Source organism: Chaetura pelagica, unplaced genomic scaffold, assembly GCF_000747805.2.
Source record: "Chaetura pelagica isolate M959 unplaced genomic scaffold, ChaPel_1.0 scaffold472, whole genome shotgun sequence".
NCBI lineage: Eukaryota > Metazoa > Chordata > Aves > Apodiformes > Apodidae > Chaetura > Chaetura pelagica.
Genome location: NW_009952566.1, coordinates 587,261 through 610,078, shown reverse-complemented (window position 1 = coordinate 610,078; position 22,818 = coordinate 587,261). Strand labels below are relative to the sequence as shown.

The following is a 22,818-nucleotide window of genomic DNA, read 5'->3' as shown; positions in this document are numbered from 1 at the left end:
ATCAGTTTCTATACATTGTTATTCTACACATTCCAGCTATATCAGGAGTGTTCCTGGAGTGTTACAGGCACAAGTACTGTCAATATATCTAAAGCTCCCCTAGAAACAAGTTAATGTGTGCAAAAAAGAAAAGATGTTGCTAATGGTTTATTTATTAACTTATCATGTTGCCATATAAAACAAATCAAAGAATAAATTAATAAATACTGAGTCTCCTTAATGAGAATATTAACTTAATATTTATATTAACATCCATACTTAAAAATACTCCATAAGGAAATTAAAAATTAAAAGAAAATTAAACCAAGCAGACAATCTCATAATTACTGTAACATTAAAACACTTATGAAAATCCTGCATTAATCAATTATCAGAAAGTAGTCCCAGGTAGTTAGCGATAGCACTCGTATAATATTACAGGGAGCCTGATGTTTTGGTGAAACTAGAGCAGGAAAAAAATGAAACTAAAAGGCATCTTTGTCCATGTGACCTATAGAACTTGGATTATTACCTCTAAGCTTATTAAGAGCAAAAGCTGTCAGCCGGACCACCCCACAACCAGGAAGGAAAACTAAGATTACTCAGCAGTAAAAGGCATAAAAAGGAGACATGTACTCTCAGAACAGGCGAAGGCAGAGAGAGTGAACCACAGACCTGCTTCAGCTATCTAGAGTGGTAATTGGCTCACAAGAGCAACTACCACGTTAAGGCATTACCATTATCTAGCTCACATAACTGGAAATTCACGCTCTGTTCTTTAAATTGGCTTAACCAGCAGCATCTGCAGCACTTTAATTAATTACAGCAATTGGCGTACCTTAAAAGTAGATGCACGGATCTGAAATGATAATGCCCCATGAGTAATAATTGAAAGCCAGAATTAATCCAGATCTATCCTAAACAAAACCAAGGGTGCACTGTTGTGCTTCAACTGCACAGAAAACAAGCTTCAATGTAGTAATCACTGTCTGTCCAGGTTGACCAGCAAACACTGCATTTCCATGTGACACTTTACATTCAATTAGCTTGGGAATGCAGGAGCTCACAACGTGCACAACAAAAATCTGTTCAGGTTTATGTTGTCAAAATTCAGTTGGGCGCTTAAGCCTAGGTTTCCTTCAAAAGATAAACTCAAAGTTAAAATCATAACAGAGACCACTAATTTTTTTTACTACAGTCCTTACGAAGAAATGCAGAAGCCAGATATCACAGTAAGCTCAGAACAAAGTTTTATTGGCAGCCATTAGCTCTGCTTCAGTAAAAAAAAAATAAATCCATGGGCACTGTACACAAAAGTGTATTTTTTTGCCTGACATTTGCAGCTCTAAAATACAGTACAATTATTTAAAAAAATAATAATCAGAGACAAGAAGCTAATATACTCTTTTGTCCTTTTAATGTAAAGCAATTACAAATCGTCACTTAGAAGAAAATAATTTTTAAAAGCTTAACAGTGAAATCTATGTACACATCTTGGACACATTTAAAAGCTGTTCTTTAAGAGACTTCTTCATACCATTTTCAGCCAGAACGCAAAACAACACTATCAAGATTTGTTGTGACTTGTTTCTGTACCATTTCTAGTTTAAAGACAGATTTTATGTTTAATTACCACCACGCTGCAAAACAGGACACAAGAATCTTAACCAAGTGTCTCATATGTAATGGAAGTTTAAACAAACGCACACTTCAATAGCTCAGTGTCACTAAGTTGCTCAAATATGATCCTCAAGTTCATACATAATTCAGGGTAAAAAGATCTGATACAAAAATTATTACCAAACCAAATTTTAACTCCTCATTTATCAAACATGTTTTATCTTTCATAGCAGTATGAAACAACGAAACATAACTTTCTTTTAGTAAACATGTAGTCGTTTTGAACATATTTTTAACCGATAAAAAAACACAGCCATAGACTTAAAGTTTCAAAAACTTTGACAAGCTAATACAAATAGATGCTACAAAACGAAATATGCCTTTGTGTAATTTTGTCCAACACCCGTTTTCTGAAAACATGCCTGCTTTCCATGTAACATAAAGAACCAGGAGACAAAACATCAGCAAAGCGAGCACAAGCCGGAACAGCGAAAATACAAAGGCTGATGCAGCAGCAAAAAACAGAAACAGCAATCTGATGTAGCAACTCACACCACAGAGACATGCAAAAGGCAGTGAGAGGAGGCAAATACTTTTTCTAAAGCAGCAAAACTCTGGTGATGGTGTTTATATATACTGTGCTTAGTGTGTTTGGGCTGGGTTGACAGCACTGAAGCTCTTAGCCTATGCTGTTTAAAATTAAACACCCACTGTCATATGCATTTGTGGACATAAAATTATCTTGCTGGTATGTGTAATTTTAAGATCTGAATATCTGTGCTCAGACATACTCTGAACTTGTTTATCTAGGGTGCATAGAAAACAACTGCATGCACAAATAAACAGCTGCACACTCAATGTAACCACATTCATCTCTTGAGTATCCACTTATAAATATTAATCTAGAAACTACATGTGCTACTAAGACACCAGCCTCTGAGGAAAAAAGACCACAGTGCAAGAAAAATATAAAATAATAGTTCTTATCTAACAGTGATACTTATTCCTTATAGTCACTCATTTCTAATGGAAAGGGATCACAAGTACACAATACAAATTATTGGTTGACTAAATACCATCACAAAATGCTACGATATAAAGGTTGGAAGGATTAACACAAAAGGTCCCACTCCAAGACAAATGTCTCCTTCATAGTTCAGTTCACAGCCATCATGACTGCTCAGTCAGGCCTACGATTCTGAAATGCTGGGTATATACCTGCTAACCAAACATGCCAAAGACTAAAAATCTCTTGTTGATACTAGCATATTTTTAGAGGAGATATTAATTACTACCATGCCAAAAGAGACTTTTTAAGCACGGGAAGATCACAAAATAGTTTCCACTTCAAATCTCAGCACCTTCTAAAACAACTTCTACAGAGGAATTATGATTTGCCAGGCTGGCAGGGTTTATACTTGGCTTCCTCCCTTTTCTTCCTTCAGTCTCTCACCTTCTCCAGGCAAAAAAAAAAAAAAAAGGCGAGACATAAAGCAACCCCCACCTCTATTTTAAATATCTTGTATTTGCAAAAGCCTTACACGATTTAATTGCACATTTCTATATAGGCCCCTTTAAAAATAAATGCAGATAAATGAATTCACTAATATACACTAAAACACGTCGAGTTTTGCTGTAACAATAAAACTACATGGTGATTTTCAAACCAGCCGTGAGTGATAGGGGGAAAAAAGTGCAGTTCACATTTCTAAATACATATTTGTAAGACTTAAAATACATAGCATATCTAATAATTACACTGTTTCACACATTCCTACATTTCAGAAACTATCTAGGCTGTGTTCATCCTATCCTAATTGCATTTTCTCAAGGTACTGCATCTTTTACTTTCAGTAACAGACTTACTAAGATTTATGAAGAAGAAAGGGCTGAACTTAAGTGCAGAAAATTTTATCCTTACTGACATGGTAATTTTTCTACCCCCTCTACTGGAATACTTTAAAAGCAAGGGAAGAAAAACCTGAAGGGTGTTCCAGCTTGTATAACATAGTGAGAAAAAAAATTTCTAACCTCAAAATAATTGTGTGCACAACATTAATCTCAAATCCTGGGGATTTTTAAGCCACCAGCAAATTTTTGCAGATTTGTTAATTGTAAAAATTAAGTGAGCAGCTCAAAATAAACATCCCAGATCACTTTGTGTTACATTTACTATGAAGCAGTCCCGTAACCTGCTCAGATCAAAACAGATCACTCCATAAAATATACAATATGGCTCGTAAAAGATTCTAAGAGTGATCTATGGAATAGAAATGTACACAATTACCACAGATCTACAGAAATGAGCAAAACCATCCAGAGCTTAATGAGTTGCTACTTAAATGTTAGTGCTCTGTGAACCATTTTATATTAAAATTGGATAGTTCTAAACATCACACATACAAGAAGTATTGTTTGACACAGTGCCATTTTGATGATAAATTGCAATCTACAGCTCAAATAATTCTACCCAGGGATTAACATTTCAGAGGCTGAGCCAGAGATTATGTGTGTGGATCTTGAATTTCATCATCTCCCTTCGGCACAATAGCTTATTCTTCCTTTTTTCATCTATTCTCTCATGAAGGGTCAGGAAAGCTTAGCCTTGCTGTTTCATTCATTTCATCTCTACATTATCCAGATACCTTGCAGTCTTTAGTTCTTACGTGTTATTCCATTACAAATACTACAGCTACACTGCGCTATGCTACAGCTAATGAGGTAGGTACCAAATCAAAGGGTGCCATCAAGTGGTTGTAGCACACTACCGGTGTTATGCAAAGTTAAGTGTTCTGCAAGGGATTTCACCAGGACACACTATAGTGGGTGGATTAAACTCTGCCATAATATAAAGCTTTTGGAAAAAAAATAGATTCTGGCATATGGTGGTCCCACAAACTTTCATTTCCTTCCTTTTAAATTCTAAGGCTCAGCCTAGCAGCCAGCACCACCCTGATCTCTGACTATATGGGTTAGCAGGCTCCAGAATTATTTTGGCCATCAAGTGCTCAGCTACTCATCAGTGTGCACAGGAGGACAAGCTAAGAACAGCCTTAATAACTTCTGAAAAGGCCTCCCAACTAGCACAGGCAAGAGAAGGGTGCTGGAGGGTGAGGGTTTCACAGAAGATGGGAAGAATAAATAAAATTACTTGTGCTACCACACCCAGTTTCAAATTAAACTGAGTTACAGATTACTTGTCAATTCATACTCATACTGAGCTTGAAGACAATGTGAGAGCTTTTTCCTGCAATTATAGTGATGGGTATCTCCAGCATTACTCAGTAATTTGAAGTAAAGATGACTTGATAGATTGTTCTCCCGCACAAGCGTTCAATCTGACCCAAACAATTGGCCTTTCCAGATTAAATACTCCGTAGTCAAAACCCATTTCATATTTAACCATTTTCTTCTAATACATACACTATCAGCTCTAAACCACAGTCCATTACTCCAACTCGCCTCTACCTGGTAGGCAAAAACCAACCAACCAAAACAAACCCACTTTTCAGTGCACTGAGACAGATTTTTCCAGTGAAAAAGAAGGGTGCCTTTCCATAAAAACTGTAGCAACTTTGCTATTGTAGGAATGAAGTCTTGCATGTGCTATGGAACACAGCAGTTTCGCTCAGTGGGAATTAAATGAGACTGAAGATTACCCAGTTGTGTCTCACCAGATCATGGTCATCCACACCATGACTTCCAGAAACTCAGTTGTCACTTAAAATAACTTGCAAAGAAAGTATCAAGAAAATATGCTTCAAATGTACTGATGAAGCTAGACGTGATAGTATAAAAAGCTGAACAGCCATTACCACACCAGCACAACTGCTGTTGTTTGAAGGATATAACTTCAACCATATTCTTACTGTGTTAGTGACAGAGAAAAGTCCATGTTCAAGAAATACTCAAGGCAAATGAGGTCTGAGTTCTTCTGAGACTTTCCCATCTGCCCAAAAACTAGCAGCAACGTTCCCACATCTGGTCTGTCTATACAACCTGCTAGCAGCTCAGACAGCCACTCATAATTTGGGATGCCTACCACAGCTGCTCTGAGGAAGCATACAGGTACAATGCATGTGTGTGAAGACCAAGAATAAATTTTCATCAACTGCAAAGCAACGCTCATGTGGTGGACCAAAGACAATTGGAACTTGTAATGCAGAAAGAGGACAGCCATTAAAATTCCCCATGTTCTCCCTCATGACTGACTTCACATTTCCTGCGTTCCCCTTACACTTGCTCACTCCAGTAGGTCTGTAACACAGACCCTGCACAGGAAACCTGTACACAAGCTTCCAAAGACTGAGCTAGAGACAAGAAAAAAAACCATTAAGAAATTACCAAGAACCAACTGAGAAGACAATAAGCCACTTCCCAAAGTATCGCACACTACGTAAGAGTTACAGAAATAAAAACGTAAAAAAACCCAAAAAAACCCCAAACAAAAACACACACACACAAAACAAAAAAACAAACAAACAAACAAACAAAAACAAAAACAGAAAGAGAGAGAGAGCGAGAGAGAGAGGTTTCCATGACACAGTAGATGGCTGCTTCATCCAAAAGGGGAGACTGCAGAGGTTGGGATGGAGTAGGCTGCATAAAAGCTAGAACTATTTCACCAAGTCCAGGTGAAACACCCAAATCGATCCACAGATCTCAAATATCCTTTGAGACAATACCCTTACTCAACAGCAAGCACACTAGTTATTTATGCAGTCTATTTATTTAATACCTCAAATCTTTCCTAATAAATTAGTTTATTTGGTTATAATGTATAATTAAAGTTATATAATATGAACTAAGACTAATTATAGGGAAGATTTATACAGATGACTCATGGAACAACAATCACATAAATTTTATACTAATTCTTTGCTGACAGATTCTAGGGTTATTTTCCAAATACTCCAGTTTTGTCCTTTCATTGGCAAACATCTAGACAAAATTCCCCCTAACTCACCACATTCTTTCCTGTGGCAACTCCTGGAAGCAAGCACCTGATGCCACTATCATTCAGGGGTTTGGCACTTCCTGGAGCTAATTCTACAAGAGCGTTTCCCTCGCTCTTACTCCACCTTGGCCCAGCTACACCTCATTCTCTCTGCTCCTGCATTCTCTGCTGCCCACATCACCCATCCATACAGCCTCTCTTGGTCTTGCCTTTCTGTTGCAGACAACAGTTTCTTATGCACCAACATTGGCTATTTCTTGGGTCTTGCCCTTCTATTTTCAGGCAAAGACATATTAAAGGACAGAGAATAACAGAAGAATAGGGATGGGGAAAAAAATCAAACCAGAACAATAACCCAGAGTTGGGGGAAAGAGGTGAAAAGGTCTAAGATTTTGTTGGAGTGAAATTTTGATGGCAACTGATTTCTGTGTTCTTCCTGTATTCTTTTCTGAGTTTATTTAGCCCTGAAACATGGAAAGCACTAACAAATCTCTAATTCCAAGTAACTTCTTGTTCTTCATCAGAAAATATGCAAATATAATTAATTTTTCATTTCAGGTATCTACTTTACAGACAAAGTGAAGAGATAATTGTTAACATAATTTTCAATGCTGCTCCTGATTTGGAAAATGTTGTACACATTCTTTGATTTTCTTTTATGCTGTGCCTTCCTGCAATTGGTGACTGCTTTGTAGAGGTTTTTTTGCTTTAGGGAGTAAAGCCTTAGAGAGTTTTCCACATTGTTATCCCTTGCTAAGCAAAAAGCTCTTATGGTATAAATCATCAAAACTACATGCAAAAACTGAGAGCCTTTAAAGAAAATCTCTGAAAACTAGTAAGTTGGTTCATTTATAGCAGGCAAAGCCCTCAGAACCAGACCTGGCAGCTTCCTATTTTGGGCAGTGCACCACAGGACATTAAAATAAATTTATATAGCCTGGCATCCATTATGTGCCTGCCATTCTGCAAACCTGCTACACTCCCAAAAAAGACAGAAAACATATCAAGCAGAAATATTACTATTTAACTATCTTATATTTATGCTATGCATTTATACGGAACCACAGAAAATACTGAAGAGGTACAAGACACCACTTTATGGCACTTTATTCATGCAATCTTTCCAGCCTCATCTCAGGTTGCCACCACACTTAAGCTAAACCAGAAAAAGTTCATTTGTGCTGCCTGTCAAAATTCAAGAAGCAATTTGGCCCAGATATAGATTATGCAAAACAACGAGAAAGGAGAAACTTCATGTGAAAAAAAGCAGTATGACGGTGCAGTATCAATTCAGAATGAAGAATATGCTGGGAGGGGAAAACCCTGAATGAAATGGCATCAATTAAGTTATGGAGGTCAATTAATTTCCATTATATTAAACTCTATTAAGACAGCTAACAACCAAAGATAAGAGGCTGAAGGCAATAACACTCAGTGCTATCACACTGCCAGATGGTTTTCCTAATAACAAAGGTTTTCAGGAAGCCAGAACTCTTTATTTTTCTGTCAGCTGGCTACTGTTCTGCTGGTGGCCACTATTTTCAAATAATATGCTCTGACTTAAATTACAACTGCTTGCATGTACAATCCTATCCAGTTACTTAATGCAGAGCTACTTTTTACACAATAATGGATATTTTAATTCTTTTTTGACATGTATTTCCGTACCTTGAGCTCATGCAATTGCAAGGTATTATCTCAAATCAGCCAACATATTCCATTGGACTCCCAGATTATCTGCCTTTGAAGGTGACTTATGTCAAAAATAGTTTTCATTAAATGCATTGCCATTTTTTCCATTTTCCACTCTGAATATTTTGAACTACATGGCTGCAACATACGCTGTTTGAACACCATACAGCTACCAGGTCAAAAATGAGATTTATCCATCATAATATTGCCCCAGACAGTGGCACTTTACATAATGATATTCTGAACTGCATCAAGAGCAAACACATATCCATGACTGTATGCAAATGTAACAGCACACTCAGATATAAAACCAGAATAACATGGCAAGCTGAACAAGCTTAAAAGCAAATACTTTTCTATTAAAAGGCAAGTTGCTCAGCTCCGCTTACACCTACAGGATGATTAGAACCCCACTGTAAAACAATTACCAAGACACTCTTCTGTATTTGATGTCTGAAAGAGAAACGACCTCATGCAGACTCTGTCTCTTGTGTGCACTAGCAAGTGTATTTTACTGCCGATTTTCTATGAATAAACATATGCTAAGAGTGGCTGAAACACACTGCTGGTTTTAAACATGCTTAATGCAGTATTAGAGGTTTGTTTCCAAAGCTATCTATCTTGTTTATCAGCTTCCTCCCTCCAGCTGGCAAAGAATACCACTGATAGCAACTCTGATCTTGCACAGTACACTCATCTATACAAGAGACATTCTTCTAGCAGGAAATAACCCTCCCCAAAACCTAAACAAAGTCTTGTTGTAATTTAGAAAACAGTTGTACTTTACTACTGTGAATCAATAATAACCATATAAATCATACTCCATCCAACTCACTCCACTGTAAATGTTACAGTGTACTGCACCCACTGAGCTTAAAAAGCTGGAGCCTAATACCCAGGCTGTTCTGCCCAACACCCAGCAGCCTCCTGTCTCCATCTTCCTTTTGCAAGATCCTCTCATCCAATTGTAGCATAAATATCAGAAAATAAGATGTCCCCTTTTTTTTTTTAAGAAAATTTAAAATTTAAATGCTGTAACTTAGTTTTCAAAACTGCTGTATCATCTGCCAAATTATATTTGATACAGATCCACATAGTGCAGTTATTAACACAGCATCAGAAACATTATTTAAAGGACAGTCTAGGCACTGCATTTCATTTGGGAGATGAAGATCAAAGAACAAAAGAAAACTGTCATAACTATTTTCAAAAAAATCACAGTAGAGAAGAATTGGATGGAATTACATTTCATACTATTTTACTATGCCAAGATAAATAAGGAATTAAAAGTGTAAAAACTTAACTAGATATTAAAAGTTCATTCAACAATTCATCTAAAACTCTAGTTAAGGTAAGATTTTGGTCATCTCACAGTTCTAGTTTAATAGATTATTACATACTAATGATAGAAAGGAGTAGTGGTAGCCCCAATTTCAGGTGATCTGGGCACAGTCTTGTTTTGGTCAGAAGTAAAACATTCATTGCAGACTACACAGCAGCGCAGCAGAAGTGAACACCATTTCAAGCAACTGGCAAGCTTTGCATGGGGATGTTAGGGTTGTACAGGTCAGAATAGAAATGAATTGACAAAGCTGTTCAGAAAAGCTCACACAGCACTTGCCCTCACAACCCTGACCTGAAACCAGGACCACTGGTGTGTCACAGCACAGAGGGGAAAATACTCATACACCTCCCTTGCTCATGTAATGCTTGCACTAAATACTAACTCACTCATCCCTACAGCATTTGGTGTAAAACTTCTTCAGCAGAATTCAAGTGTACACTCTGCTTCCATTATCTTCTGTCATTTGCAAGGAAAGTGTCACATGTAAGGGCGTTGTTTAAGCAAGTGACCCCTGTAGTGTTGGTGCAGACAATCAGGATACTCACCCTCTCCCAGACACCCTAAAATGGGGTGAGTCACTCTGCACACAGCATCTCTTCCTCTCCTTACCAGAGCTGAGACCCTGCCTCTGATCACACTCTACTTTCAGTTAAAATTGCACATAAATGCTGTTGTGCTGCACACAGGAAACAGTGAGGTGTCACTGAAAAAACACAGGATCAGGCCTCCTAGAAAGATTTGCTACCCTGTCTCCTTCAGAGCCAGAGCAGCCAATCAAGACTACTATTTCCACAAGTTTTGCTCCAAGACCCTAATCTCAGTGATTTCTCAACTAGAACAAAGTGCTAAATATTTAATGTAAGCAAAAACTAAAAGTAAAGCAAGTTTTCTGATTCTCTGTTACATTTAAAGCAGAGCAAGAGTGAGATGGCTGACAAAGCAGCATTTAATTCCTAGATATATCTAGACCAGAATACCCAGCCTAATTTACACAGACAGACAGTCACAGTTCACATAATCACATACAGCAGAATATGACAGGGGAATTAAAAGACCAGGAAAGCATGTCTGAACTATGAGCTTTCTATTCTAAATGTATTAAATGCAGACATTTAATTCAGAAAAAGGCTTACCTGGTTGGTTTTTATTTTAAGCCATAAATGTATTTTAAGCAGAAAATACTAAACAAATGATAGGGCTTTTTTGATTATTTTTTCCTTAAATAAAGCAAATAGCCAATTTAGACTTAAGCTCCCACATGCTACAAAGATGCACTAGAAGAGATAGCCAAGATTTTGTAATACATTCTGGTATAGTGAGTGATCAGCAAACAAGGAATCATCTTATTCCACATGCAAGTCTTTTTCCCCAGGTTCTTTCTGCAAACAGTGTTGACAGTACTTAGAATTTCAATTCACTATGCTATGCTGGCATTTGCCTCCCAACACTTATGCCCAAAAACAGGTGGGAAGAGTTGACATCTAGAGCTGGGCTTTTAATCTGTTGCAAAAGAAAACTTGCTCTTGTAAAGTTAGTGTCTTCTACTACAGCACTGATGTAGTAGAAGGGAATTAAACACCCTGCTTTAAAGTCTGATTTTACAAAAAATTATGGGCTAATTACAGTACAAATTAAAATGAGCTGCTATTTCTTGAAAAGCCTCATTTGGAAAACAAAGTGTTCAGAGCTCTATCTGATTAAAACTTAGCTTGTTAACACCTCATTTTATTGTATCACATTTAAAATTGGTCACCTTTAAGACTAGAAACAAACTAATTTCTACATCCTGTCCACCTATCTTCTTTTTCTCATTACTGTCACATCGTTTATCACTTTTAGTTGTGTTACCGTGCCTAAAAATAACAGATGGGCATTTTAGGAAAGGGAAATAATCTCTCCAAACCTGTAAGTGATATTACACAATTTAGGGCATTCAAAATGAGAAATAATCATAAACTACCATAACACAGAATTTCAAGGGGTCTGGGAGCTGTACCAAAAACCCAATGCACTTGTAACAATAAAATTGATCTAGATTACATCAAATGTCCTGTAACTTTTTCTAATGTTTGGGTTTTTTTGAGGCTTTGCTCACATGTGAGCATAAGCCAGTTCAGAACTCCTTTCAGGTTAGGGTTCCTGAAGCCATGCAAGAGCAATAGACAAAAGAAAACATACAGATTTAATTTTTCAGCTTAACCTTGTTATTTTTTTATAGCTGTATGCTGTAGGATAGGACAAATAGCAAAGACTTAACCCCTTTTTGCTCAGTTTTGTTGGGCGTGTATTTCTGGAGAAGCCACTTTGAATACCCTTATTGGTTAAGTATTAAAAAAAATACTGGAAGCATGGATGTGTCTCACAGAAGGATACAAATCACTGCCAAAGTTGAAAGGTTGGCATGGTTTTCTTCACCAGCCATTACCTTAATATTCAAAAAGGCTCTGTTAGAAACAGTGGTCGAAACAGAAACATCAAAACATTTTGGAAGTCTCTCTGGAAAGGACAGATGGGGAATCAAGTTCAGTTTCCAAGATCTCAGTATAAGAATAGCCTGGAAATTCTGAGCACTGCTTCTCCCAGGCACTTGATGGTGTGGAGGCAGAGTTGGGCACTAGTAGACCCTGAAAGCCACGGTCAGCGTGAACAGAGCAGGACACTGAACACTCACAAATGAGTCCTTAGATAGAGAATGCCAATGATTTGCTAATGCAATCAAGGGAAACAAAATCCCCTGTGCAACCACTATCTTATTACTGATTAGTCAGAGGTGAGAAGAAAGAAGGGAGTCTCCAGCCACACAGAAAGCAGAATCTGTTTGTGGCTGTAATTGGTAAAACCCTGCAGAAAGTTTGATGGTGGCATTCATATCCATGTTGTTTGTGAGAGTTTTCCCTGGTTCCTATAGAGCCTTTTGCCACGAAGAAGCTCTTTGTTGAGCACTGATACACCAGAAATCCTGAGAACACAATTCATAAGAGAAATCAGAAGTTAACACTGAACATATTAAGACTGGAAATTAGAGCTCAGACAGTGAAAGGAACCAACTGTGGAAACAGCACATGTTCAAATTACTGGTAGGGGCAATGAGACAGAAAGATCACTTACTAGAGGAAGTCACATATTTTTAAATGGAAGACAACTGTCCTTGTGCTCTAAACTGAATAGGCAAAATAAACTAATGCCAATCTGTAAGATTTTGAAAGCCTATTACTTCTTCACAGATGGGTAAGCCTTATTCTTAGCTATGAATTTCTTCCTCTCCCATTTGCAACAGCCAATCTGAACATCTGATATTATTATTCATAAGAGCACAAGACCCAAGACAACTCCAAGAACTGCCTCATGAAGAAAAAACAGATAATCAAATACACAGAGTGTGGTTAAACAAAGAAGAAATTTGAGACAAGAAAGTTAGCAGTAAATATACAAAGAACACAGCTGTGAAGGAAGAAGATGATGGAAGATAAATAACAAAATTTAAATATTAAGAAACTGGACTATGATTTAATTACTTATGGATTAGACATACAGTAGATGACAAAGGTTCACTTACTAGAATAAAAAGACAGAGTGACTAAGACATTAAAAATAAACTTAAGAAAAAATCCTATAATAACCACAGTGATGGATCACAAAGTATGTGCACTTGAAGGATTAAAAAAAAAACAAAACAAAACAGAAACCAACACAAAAAAAGCCCAAACTCAAAACAAGAAAAAAAGCAAACAACCCACACAAAAAAATCAAGTATCTTGCTTAATTTTCATTTACAGCATGGTTATCTTGCACAAATCACCTCACTGCTACTTAAAAACTCCTCTGAAAGCCCAGAATAATCTTGTTTTGAATTTGGTAGCATCTGTCAGCAGAGGCATCAAATATCCACTGACTACCTCTTTTAGCTGACCTTCACTTACCCATACTGTAGCATAAAAAAAATTATTTTGGAGATTGAATTTTAACAGCAATTTTAAAAAAGCTCAGACTTTTTTTTTGCAGAATTCAGATTGCTTCATAATGAAAGAACATCCATAAACTTTTCAGGCTTCAGTATTTTGCATTCTGAGTGTTGCTAACCAAAGAGGAGGACAAAGCCTTTGAGGGCAAAGGACATACTTAGATAAAAACGAAAACCCCCCAAAGGACTGTAAATGCCTCTGCGCTTCTCAAAGATTATCTATCCTTGTCAAGTTCAGATAAATATGTTCTTTTAAAACCACGAAAACTATATGTTAAGCCTGAAAGAGGTAAATATCAACAATTCAGGAAGGGAGGAGATAAACCTCCTGTCTCTCCCCTGCTCCCAGATTTTTAACCAGCTGTTCTGTGCTCTGAAATCTGAACCAGTCACTGGAGCATGTTACTTGCTCGAACAGATGAACATATCCACCACTAAGTGGAGCTGTTACTCTTGGAAAAGAGTTGCTCCGTATCTTCCCATGTATTTGCAGACTAGATTTTTTTGGACAGGATCTACAGCTTTCGGTGATGTCCCACCTTAAGGGGATAAAAAATTTAAAAATAAAAAAAAAAAAAATAAATAAATAAATAAATAAATAAAAATAAAGGATAAAAAATTTAAAAATAAAATAAATAAATAAATAAATAAATAAATAAATAAATAAATAAATAAATAAATAAATAAATGAAAAGACTGAAAGAAAGAAGTTTTATAGTTGCTTCACGTTTTAATATTTTTTCAGTAAAGCTATTTATTAAATTTATTATTATAAGGATAATACTGATGTATTCTCTAATCCAAGTTGGCAGTTCTTCTAGGATGAACTACTGGCATAACTGAGGTTGTAAAGAGTAAATTTGCACATAACAGAAGATTACTCCATCACTGATACATATTAGAACTGTCTGTTTCAGCAGAAGCCATTATTTTGGGGCACAGCAACCAAAGCAACCTCCCACCCTTCTCTGTAGCTCAAGATTTGAGGCAGAGAGCAGGAACCCCATGTAGCAGATGTACTACTGCCACTTCTATAGATCATATGATGACGTGAAAAAAACCAATGTGTTATAAAGCAGGACATGAAGTCTACCCACTAAAAACTTCTGAAAAAATGATCTTCTGCAACGTCACAGGAAATCCAACTATACCCAGAGGGGTTGGCTGAGAAATACACTAACATTGTTTTATATACAGAGTTACTTGTACAGCGACAACTGGTGATGGAGACTTCCCTGATTAAAATAAACTAAGTAAAAAAGAAAAGGAAACTGCAGGAAATGGCAATTAAACTGTGTTTTGTGTTCATAAGTTTTGTAAATGAAAATAGAAACTTGACATTTAAAAACCAAAGTATAAATTAAGCACTTTGCTTTCAGCCCTTTTACATGTTCAACCACTGGCAATCAAAATAGACCTTAGCTTTGGACATCCATATTGCTTCTAGTATTGACCAGAAAGAAAAGGCAGCATTTTTAGGCAAAAAAGATAATTCCACTGCTTCCCCATACTTCAGTTCTGTGTAGTCCTACTATGACTCAGTAGAAGAACAGTATTTTTCTGTTTACAAACAACATAAAAATTAAATCATGTTACTGAGAAACAGTCCATAATGAAAATACATCAATGAGAGATAAAAACACTGTCCTGATGTCACAGTCCTTTGAAATATATTTCAAAAAGAAGTTTCCTCTTCAAGGAAACCTCAAGTAAAGCAGCTCCCCCCATTTTTCAGCTTGAGCAGTGCCAGAAGGGAAGCTGCAGGCCAACACAGAAAAGGAAAAGGAAAAAAGTACTTCATGAAGCACTTGCTCTATACAATGTTAGCCCTGGCATTTGACAAAGTGTGTTATTTGTACAGCCCTCAGCAGCTCAGCTCTCTGTGAAATTCTGGGAGCCCCTTGCTCAGAGGAGTCAGAGTTTCACAGGAGCCACCACAGGGTGCACAAGACAGCTCCCACCTTGTGGAGAGAGACTGCAATCTTGGGGAGCAGGGGGTCACATCATGACTTTTTCTCCTCCCTTAAGTGACCATGTCTGGTCCCACCTCTCCATCCTGCCACATTTTTTTCACCTATAAAACACAGGTGATTAAATACGCTCTTCACTAAAGAGTAGCATTCAAAACTCAGGAGGGTGTGCTGCCATTTGGGATGTACAGATGTCATAACCCAGCTCTTGACTTGTTCACTCCCCTGCTCATAGAAAAATAATGTGTCATAACCCATAAAACAATGAGTCATAACCCAGCTCTAACTTGTTTTTACTGTGTTGCTCATAGCAAAATAATGTAAGGAAGACTGCTTAGCGAAGGCATTTAAGCAGTTTAGTGTAGTACTCCCCTCTCTTGTATTTTATTTTATAAGCCTTTACTACTACAGAGCAAGGCTTTACCGTGGTTCAGTAGCTCAAATTTCACTCAAGCCTTTTGCAGCATTTGGACACCCCTTAAGTCTTTTAAATTATTACATCTTACATTTATAAAAAAAAAAACCATAAAAACATTCCAGCTTACATTCTCTATGACAAACGTCCATTCTTTGTCTTCAAACTCTTCAGCGTGGGGATCCTAGAAAAAGAAACCAGACAACTTAAGTCTAAAAATAATCCGGGGTACAAGAAATTGTAACTCAGGCAAGATTTTCATATACTCATATTTTTTACCCATTGAAGATGACAGAGGGCGATCTTCTAGCTAGGATATAAGCTTCAACAGATGTCAATAAAATGACAAGGAAGCTGAGGGTAAAACTGTCAAGGAGGAGTTAATTAAGATTCCTACAGATACAAATGTGAGGTTGATTCTGATAAAGGCCTGTAATTCTATTTCAAAGCAAAAAACCCCACCCAACCAAAAAAACCCCTCTTTTTAACTCTTAAATTCTACTTCCTAAATAAACACAACAAATCTACAGCTTGCAGAGAGGAGTGGAGGAAGCCACTGCTCCCACCTGGCATGAGAAGGTATACACCTACAGCAAGCATCACCCAACCTCCATCAGCAGGAGCAGAGATCCAAAGTCACATCTTCTGCACAGTAACTCATTTCACTGCAAATTTCTGAAGTACCTATCCTTCCTTCACAACACTTCTGTTGCATGACACGTGAGGATGAGAAAGCATTTTCACCAACAGGAAGGTAAATAACAATGAGTATTGCATATTTGGCATTTGTTTCCAATTTAATAAGCTTTCAGTCTGGTGGCGTGGTCTGTATTATTGTTTGAAATTAAGATAATGGTGGAGACATTAAGTCGTTCCCTTTATGCCTCTATTGAGGATCCTACTCTAAAAAAAACACCTTTATTTAAAAACATCTAATTAATTTATCATCCAATCCTAGTTCTGAGCAATTGTAACAAAATAACTTCTACTCATTTTACAAAACAGCTTCTCACATCAAGAGAATGTGGCTTTAGGTTTTCTATGGACATGAAGCCTAATTTTGCTATACTTCAATTTTATACTGTTATTTCTAGTTATCAGAAACAACTCAATTGCTCCTTTCCCGCTGATGTTTGCAGGCTATAGATGCCAGCAGATAAATGTTACTTCCACATAATCAGCACTTGCCACCATCATATATGAGACTCCTCAGCACTGTAGGGTTTTTTGCTATTATTTGGAGCCTGCTCATGATACTACACCAAGAACTGCACCAATCCAATCTTGCTGTTGTAAATTAACAAAATGCATTGAGGTATTTTGCTTCTGCTTTATCTCCATTAGTATCATCTTTCCTTTTTTTCCGGAATGCTGTAAGTCTCACATTCAATCTTTTTAACTCACCTTATCTTAGTCTTTGCTTTAACCATCCTCGTTTCATCTAGCTTTTCCATGAAGTCAGACACAGAGTGAGCAGAGGTACTGTATCACAGTACAAGTTATTCTTTTAACTAGTTCTCATTAAATACACACTAGATTTTTTAAGTAACAAGCTTGCAGCATAAACAATCAGCAAAAACAATTATTTTTCTTTTTCCAGCACACAAAGGACTTGGAAAGCATGCTCTTAAATAAACCACTTCTTTGAATTAACTAAATTACATTTCTAAAAGGAAATCCTCCTATCTCCTCAAGCACAGCCCTTCCTACAAAATCCAGCAAAGTGGGTTCACTGCTCTGTAGACCCCCTGTAAAACTGGCCCTCCTTGCAGGAGTCCCATTGGGCACTGACATGCTCACAGAAGGAATTCAACAACACATCATACTGCTGGCACTAACATTAACAACATATTTTATCAGCTACAACCACAGGTGTCATGTGCAAAATGCATTTAAAAACATATTAACCCAACAATGGGATGTAATTTCAATGGAAAAATAAAAGATGTTACTAGAAACATGTAAAAACTGATTATTTCTTTTGATATACCAATAAATCTTTCTAGAAATTTTTTAGAAATCATAATTTAAATACTGCAAATGAACGTAAAAAACACGCTGTACCATTAGCCATAAGGACAGAAGGGCAAGCAGATGCATATGAGATTCTACTGAGATATCTCCATGTTCCAATTAATGTCTGTAAATATCAGATTATGTAATTATATATCCATCAAATTAATCAGATTCGTGGAATTCTACGTTATGTAAATAAGGAGCATGGTAACTGCTGGTTTGATGCATCCTATATAAATTATAAAGATACCATTTTTTGTAATCCAGCTCTTAAATACTCTGAATTTTCAAGAGTTAACCTGAGGCAACCACCTTTTTGTTTAATTGCTTCCTTTGATACAGCATAAAATGACATAATGAGATTTAGCGGGATCATTAGTCACTTTATGTTTTAATAAGCTACTCCATAATAAGTGACTAAACTCTTAAATAATTCACCCTGCTCAGTTTTTTTCATGACCCCTGCAAAAGCTATTAATGCAAGCTTACAGGTTTATCTAAAACAGCTTGCAAAATCAGGGCCCAGCATTTTATCCCATGGAAGAAACAAACCAATTGTCATTTTGTTGATGCAAGGCAATCACCTATGAAAAACCAAAGCTCTTCTACCAGTGCAAGGGGAGACAATTTCCACCTCTGAAGGCTACAGGATCATGTTCTGTGTTGAGTATTTCTGATAAGCTGACAGAGCAAAATAATGCTGTTCAGTAAAAAGACTTTTTAACAACCAACATCTTAGCATAGACTGGAAAATGAGTTGCGAACATTTTTGAAAAAGAAAACAAACAAAACATGAGTGCCCTACCAACTACCCAAATTTTTTTTAAAAAACATATAAATTAAAAGCTTCAAGAACTTCTCTAGTTAACAGCCTTCCCTACAGCTTGGAGAGTATTAAACATGCTAAGATATGGACACATCGCATATGTGGAAAACATTCCAGATTAAAAGACAAATCTAGATTTTCAATAAAAAAAAACAACACATTTCTTGTTAGACTTAAAACTTTTTCTCTTTAGAAAGAGAAAAACCTGAATAAGCTTATACACATTAAGGCTCAGCATTTCCTTAAAACTGACAGATAAGTGGCTTCACTCTGCACTAAAATGCTTTTGTTAGAAGCCCAAGGAGCAGCATGCATAGTCCCATTGCTAGCTAACTTAAAACTTTATTATTAGTGTCAGCATTAACAGATACTTGTATGATTACAGTTACAACACAGTTTCTATTGCAACCACCACTTCACTCTTTGGGTTAACATTTCCATATGTGGTCTCCATAAAAAGTGACGTTTCTATAAATCTGGCTAATATTTTGGATTTGAAGAGGGTAAATATCAGTAAAAAACATTAACAATACAAGCTTCCCTCACTGGCTAACACATATTCTCCACTCATTTCCCACATAAAACTCAAGCAATGAACTTAGCAAACTACTATTTGAGGACTATGCAAAGCTGACTACCTTTTAGGAAAAAAAAATGCTATTGAAGAATAAACCTAGAAGTAAAAGTTATAGCAGCCTTTGAAATTTTTACTGTATGAAAGTCCTCCCTGATAATACAGCACACAAAACTTTATCTCATCTGCAAGCAGATACAAGTAACCACTGAAAATGCACAGCTGGAAACACCTAAAGACAAAGAGTTAGCCCCCATTCTCATCCTCCTTCCTGAAAGTAAATGATAATGAAAATTACCTAAAAAGCTCAAGGAGCAAACTGTCTCAAAGATTTTTCTCAGTCTGAAACAACCTCATACCTTACTGTAACACAAAGGGAGTTGACAAGGGACATTTTTCTGATAATGCTCATTTTCTTCACCAACATACCACAGATGTGGTACTACACCCTATTCAGTATTCATTATGGTTTTACCTTGAATTGAAAACAAGTATTTGGGCAAATGGATCAAATGGCTTGTTGTTCATCCTCCGTTTTATTGTGCAAAAACTAATTATTTTTTATATCAAGAGATGGGACCCATTTTCCTGTTTCTCTTTCCATATGCATTCACCTCTCAGTATCAGACTCTTTTTCAGTATCTTCACCCAAGTTTTAGAGCCTTCTTTTTTTCCCTAACCCTTGTCTTTTCTTTTTTTCTAGTAAGATTACTTTAGCGTTTAAAAAAAACTAATGCCCAGGTGAGAAGTCAATAGTAGGGAATCACGCAAAGGACAGGACATCATCTTACGGTTCTCCTGCAGTGAGATTCTCAGATGACAACAACTTCTTCAGTTTTCCTCTCAAGGTCCCTAGAGTACTTTCATCCACCAGCAAAAACCTATCCCATTTCCCATTTTCCCAGTAATTCTGTTAACTACTTCCCTAGGTATATGTTGGTCCTCCACAAGCTCAGTGGAGGGGAAGGGAAGCTACAAACTCCTCTCTACAATCCCACCTACTAGTTTGTTTCTGTGACCCCATTCAGCCCATCCATGTGCCAACTACCCAAAACCAGACAACTCTTCTGGACTTGGGCAAGGGAAGAGCAACAAGAAACACATCTGTCATATCTTTCTGTTCTCTGATGATCAGTCTATCACCAGCCCATCCAGCAAGACACTTTGTCAACAACTAGATCCTTTCTACAGTGCATAAGGTGGTTTCAGAAGATTGAAGTAACCCTTCTTCAGCAAGTTGAATTATCTTCAGAGTTCTTTCTGTATCTCTTCTAAAAGGAGTGAAAGATTGATGTCAGCAAACAAGGGACTGTTCATTCTCCTAATCAGCTGTCAGAGTGGGTGGGGGAAATCTTTGGCCTGTTAAGTTTCTTCCTCCCTTCCTTCCCCATGCCTCCTCCCTAAGCTTTACTGGCTTTTGAAGCTTGTCTTTCAATTAGATCACTTCATACCAGCCTTAATCTTCAGTCTTTCTTCTTGGGGAATAACTACTTAAGGACTGTCTTATTGAATCAGATCAAATTATGACAGGGTTTGTGATCTTCCTCTACCAGTGACCGAGAGCAGATGCTCTGGGTTTTCCAGCATCTGTCCTCAGCTTTTGTACTTGGCTGTTGGAAGCTGCAGAAGACTCAGAATTTGACCTAATTCTTGTTGCTTTCAACGCTGCTTATAGAGGTCTGATTAGTCTTAAAAATCACATACAACTCCGGTCAGCTTTTGTTGAGCTTTCTGTAAAGCCTCTGGGCTAGAAAGGTAACAAGGATTGACATTTATTTGTGTTTACATTTTGTACAATTAGTCCCCACACTAATTATGTATATTTATTAATTTAGTGTGCAAGTGTGCTCACTTCCCTGAATGTATGATTTCTTGTATCTGACACACAACATCTTGTCTTGCCTATGGGGTTATTTTTTTTCTCCTGTGGAATACCCTCCACAGTGCTCAGTAAAGCCACTGGACTCTCTTAAACTGCAACAAGTATGTTCTGAACCTGAGTTTGTTCCTTGCTTCTGGGAAATAGGTTTATCAGAGGGGTCTGGGGTGTTTGGTTGTTTGGTTTTTTTTCCTTCTCTGAGACAGGGATTAGAAGTCAGCAGGCTCTGCTGCAGTGTTCCTGCTAGTGCACGGCCAGTTACCTCACCACAATGAAAGCACACGATCAACTCAGGTTTTCTAGAAAGATGATACATTATTTATTCTGAGAGATATTTTGGGATGGAAATATATTCAACAATACAAGCCTCCTTTTATCATTGATTTTATTATTATTTTACTTGTATGTTTACTTTGTGTGCTTAGAAGGCTATGCATTTAAATGTGGCTTTTTTCAAACTTTGAAATGAAGAGCTGGTAATCTTCCCTGTTTTTGCAGTAGTACATTGGTGTGACAAACTACGCATATTACTGACAAAACAAGTGTTTTTTGTAATCCAATGAAGCAAAGTCCATGCTTACTCCAGAAGAGCAAACGTTTTTGCTTGGGAAGTTCATTTGGCTTTTAAGCTGGAAAATAATGATCTTGCAATTTAAATCCTTACAGTACAATTGATGTTTACTTAGCTTTGCTAAAAGCACTGGGCTTGCTTGGAAGTGAAAATTTCTCATTTAAAATCTGTCTCAGTTGATGCAGGTATGGGTTTGTACATAAAACCATGGAAAAGTATACAAGCTTTAACATATGATGGTTAAACCTTCCTAATGCAGAGACTCTAAAAATTAACTTCTGGGGTACAACCATGGAAACAATGAAAAATTCAGCTAGCTTTTTTGGCATTTGTGAATCTTTCCATGAAAGTGATACGAATTATGGACTTACAAAACACAATAGGCTTATTGCTTCACAATGTTTCTTTCTCCCCATTTTGGTTGAAAAATCCAAGGCACAGCCAAACATCAATGTAGAGCATCGCAAAGGAAGAAGTTAAAGTTTAAGAACAGATGGGACGTTTTATGTAATTAGCACTTCAGCCAGCTGGATGGGAAGGAGACAGAGCTAGTCAAGGGAAACTAAATAGTTATATCCGTTTGATGTTTTTCCACACATGACCCCAGAGCATTATTAAATTTTACCAGCAGCCCAGAATTAATGAAACAAAGCTTTTATTTATTTGAAGTAAAAGTTTTCTAATTGAAAGTTATATTCTTTTCGGTACTTAGCTCTTCTTACCAAAGAATTAGTTATATTACTGGAAACAATCTAACACCCAAAATAGGCCTGTGCAGATAATGTCACATATCTCGTCTGTTTACTGATCACAGGCACTTTGTTAGCCAACTCTCAAGTGTCCATGGGTGACTACTGTAGAGGATATTCTTAACATTCTCATCAGCACTTGAAACCTCAACTTATCTCCTAATCCTATGAGCAACACATTTCAACAGCCACTTACAAATGCACAGCCACTACCGTGTGAATCATTTCCCAAAAAGTCGCTGTCTATTCTGGAGTTCACTCTTT

The 22,818-nt window shown here is 37.0% G+C and overlaps 1 protein-coding gene across 1 annotated transcript in view; it reads right to left on the bottom strand.

Annotated features, from left to right (window-relative positions):
* The window catches only part of EHBP1 (EH domain binding protein 1), a 225,738-nt gene that overhangs the window by 154,991 nt on the left and 47,929 nt on the right, over positions 1-22,818 (bottom strand). Inside the window, 1 exon segment of the mRNA XM_009993463.1 lies at positions 16,070-16,123. Coding sequence (XP_009991765.1) covers positions 16,070-16,123 — 54 coding nt within the window.